Source organism: Etheostoma spectabile, chromosome 9 (genome assembly GCF_008692095.1).
Source record: "Etheostoma spectabile isolate EspeVRDwgs_2016 chromosome 9, UIUC_Espe_1.0, whole genome shotgun sequence".
Taxonomy (NCBI): domain Eukaryota; kingdom Metazoa; phylum Chordata; class Actinopteri; order Perciformes; family Percidae; genus Etheostoma; species Etheostoma spectabile.
In genome coordinates this window covers 27134951-27138500 of record NC_045741.1, presented here as the reverse complement: position 1 = coordinate 27138500, position 3550 = coordinate 27134951, and the positions used below count along the sequence as shown (strand labels likewise).

General features: G+C 38.1%; 1 protein-coding gene and 1 long non-coding RNA gene across 6 annotated transcripts in view; both read right to left on the bottom strand.

The window, feature by feature from the left end:
- The window catches only part of LOC116695664 (uncharacterized), an 813105-nt gene that overhangs the window by 630381 nt on the left and 179174 nt on the right, over window positions 1–3550 (bottom strand). The window lies entirely within an intron of this gene.
- Window positions 1–3550, bottom strand: part of cherp (calcium homeostasis endoplasmic reticulum protein) — a 25181-nt gene that overhangs the window by 19892 nt on the left and 1739 nt on the right. For 2 of the 5 annotated variants that reach the window (XM_032525981.1, XM_032525982.1), the window contains exons 2-3: window positions 2993–3166; window positions 295–333 (exon numbers count right to left, since the gene is read on the bottom strand). The exons of 1 other annotated variant lie outside the window; for it this stretch is intronic. In XM_032525981.1, coding sequence (XP_032381872.1) covers window positions 295–333; window positions 2993–3166 — 213 coding nt within the window. The remainder of the gene's footprint in view (window positions 1–294; window positions 334–2992; window positions 3167–3550) is intronic. 2 more of the 5 variants (XM_032525983.1, XM_032525984.1) reach the window with 2 other exon arrangements.

Genomic DNA, 3550 nt, shown 5'->3' with positions numbered 1-3550 from the left:
TTTAACCAAGAACTAAGTTCAAAATTCAGAAACTATTGTTCCGAACACAACACTTGAATTGTTGGTGAAATCATGCTGCCCTGGCACTTCATTCGCTCTGAATCGTGACAACACAGTAAATAATACAGCACAAACTCAAAAAGGAAAAAAAAGAAGCATACGGATAAATGCAACTGAAAACAAACCATAACAACTTTCAAGCACAAATGTGATAATGTCCAGCAGAAAAAACAAAATGTGACGGTTGAACTGGAATTTTGAATTTGTCAGACCAATCTGGTTCCAAATAAATACCTTCAGATATATACTCCTCCCCATCTTGGGTAGAGGGATCTAAGTGGAGAAAAGCAAACAGTGGTATTACATGACTGACAGAACGTTGAAGAGCCCTGCATTGGAAGGCTGAACCTGCTCCTCCTTCCCCATAGCCTGCCACATGCCTCAGAGGAAACATGTAATGGGTGCTGTCTTCATCACTTGTGAAATCAACTTTCCAGGTTCACAAACTAAAAGTTGCCCTCAAACTGCCAACGAATCGGCAAACAGCAGTAAACTACTATCGGCAGCGCGCTTCTATGATTTCAGACTTTTATGTTTATAGTATTTATTTTTCCACTTCCATTATTTATATCTTTAATTAGTAATTTGACAAGCCATTTAAATGATGTAACTCATTGTATTATGTATTGACATATTTAGTAACACATTTGACTTATCAGATATGATGACGTAATCAACAAGTTTGTGCATTTTGCAAATGACATGCATCTAGTGTCTACACCACACCTGGCTGACTTTGGGCTCATTAACATAGCAGTGCATTACAATGCAGATGCTGCACCGACTTGAGTTTTCAATTTAACTGATATTTTCTGCTTTTGCCCTTTCAACAAACAGTTTTAGTTATGAAGATGTTTGCTTTGCACATACAGTGCTCCTCAGCAGACAAGAATCCTATCAGCTCTGACTGCTTGCATCTATCACAACGGATACACACGCACACACACACCTCATTCAGGTGCAGAGAGTATATAGGACACAAATGACGAAATGAAGCCCATGTGCAATGCTGAAGAAAAATTCAAACAGCAGCTAACAATTCAGTGTCCACTATAAGGCCACAAAGGAGGAGTCAGAGTTCATATCACCAAGTAATGCTGCTCAGTTTCGAGAGGGACAGGATATTTAATTGGGGAAGAGTGTTCTTGTTTAGGGCCGGGCATTGTGGTTTAAAATAGATACATTTGGTTAGAGAAGCCCAAAGCCCATCTTATGCATACAATAAAAATACAATTGTACAATATACCTGCCATATCAAAGTATTTAATCAAATTGACTAAAAAAAATAAAATCTATTATTTCCATTTAGCAGTTTTTACAAGAGTTAAACAAGAGCTAAGCTAAACTTGTTATGTGTCGGCAAGGCATAGAAATTACTAAAAAGGGAGTGCAGGTGGCCTATGAGGTGATAAGTGTGAACTGGTAATCAAACAGTAGCAGGCGGTTGTGATGCTTTTGTAAACTATAATTTGACAGTATTTGTTTCTCACAGCAAGTGTTGGCAATGACAGAATAGTACCTTTTCCACTTGAATTCAGCCACAATAAGCCATGCGAAATGTGTTTTTTAGTCTGTACTTTAGGACGCTGTTAGTATACCTGGTATATAGCTTACAGTGCCGTACAGTGCTGATGGTTCGGCTTTCCCATACACCCAGAGATAAAATAGGACATGTTGAATAGTAGGTACACATGGTATGTCAATATGTCTGACCGTTGACAAATGTTTCCTATTGATGTTGCCCACCATTAATAAGAACCATTAATAAAATACAATCAACTATAAATTTGAAAATATTCTGTTTTGAATAATGAAAAAGCTTCAAATAAGAAATATCAGTTGGCATTGAATGTCAACTGTAGATACTTGAATTTGGAGCTAAAGACTATTTAAGGTTGCATACCCAGCCCTACTCGTTTCAAATAGAGAGCAAATTCCAAGTTCTATACAGTGCAGCACTGGTGAGCTCCACATGGCTTTGTTGTGAAAATGTGGCCTAGACAATGGAGGCAACTTGTGGTTGTACTGCTACTCTACTGTAGAAAACAGCTGACATGGCAGGTGACATTAAGGTTCTACCATGTGCTATAAGTAAGCACAATAAAAGTAGATAAGTGTGAGTAGGTACAGTACTTGCTTGATGGGCTTTAAATGCCTAAAAAACACAAAAGACAAATCCACTCAAACAGAATACACATTATTAGTATGATGTTGGCGAGTTCAATCGAAAAGAAATCTTGTGTCTGTATATGGATGAGCAAGGTGTTCCAATTGGTTATGTACCTAAAATACAAGATGATATGCTCTCATTTAATAAAATGAATTACATGCTGATGACTTATTGGCCTGTAAAATTGTAAAAAGCTAGCCTGGAAATCCAGACCCAAACCCGAAAGATTAAGGGTCTGGCATTGAGTAATGAAAGTCGCCCATCGTGAGGGGTGGCACCAAGCGTCCATTTAAAATTCTTACTGCACGCAATTGGATAACAGTACAACCAATCACAACAATACAAATAGGGTGACGTATCCAGAGCCCTATATGCTTAGCTACCAGCTGAGCTAACTGGTAGATTAAACTGTCGTCATCTGTTTAGCTCGCCTCTGGCCCGCTTATATCAGATACACTGATGTTATTGGTTCAGCCGGGCTGCAAGGGTACAGTTAATGAGCAGCAATACTCAATGATAGAGTGACTTAAAGAGTAAAATCAAATTCTGCTCTCACTAGAACTCTGGATTTCCAGGTTAGCAAAAAGCTGCATTTCAATTTATTCCGTTTCTTAATTTCATATGTTTCATTAAAGGACTCTATAGCACAGGGAAAGACCTAATTTTCTCTTGAATACTAAAATCAACTGAACATTACAACATCATACAAATATTTAAGTGCAAATTCCGGTTAAATGGTGGACTGTTCCTTTAACTACATACGCTGCTGTTGCTCTATAGCAAGCTTGCACTTGTAGTAGCTGAAGTAGTCTCCCCCAAAGAGGAAGGAGAACTTAGGGTTGTCCTTCTGTTTCTCCATTGTCATCTTTTCAAACTCTGGCCCGTTCCGAGCGACAAACTGCGCCAGCTTGTCAATGACATTCTTCAGTTCTTGATCTGCACCAGAAAGAGAAAATGAGGAAACAAATACAGTCAGAACTGAGGCAGCTGGTGGTCTATCTGAAACTAGTGGCAAACAGAAGATGTTCAAAATTACCATAACATGTGCTATTCTGACACTGAAAAGTTATATACTGACTTGGCCACAGTCTTTGCCCTCATGTGTTATTGTATTAAGTACATATCCAGCTGTAAATCTTGCCCACAATACTTGTTATGTATATTTTATATTCATAGGACAAAACCAACTGTAAAATTCTGTTTATAATATTATTCAGTTCCATATTTATTAATTTATGCACTTATGCACTGATGAAACCATTGTATATATCCTGCACTGCTATTGCACTTCTGGTTAGACCCAAACTGCATTTCATTGCC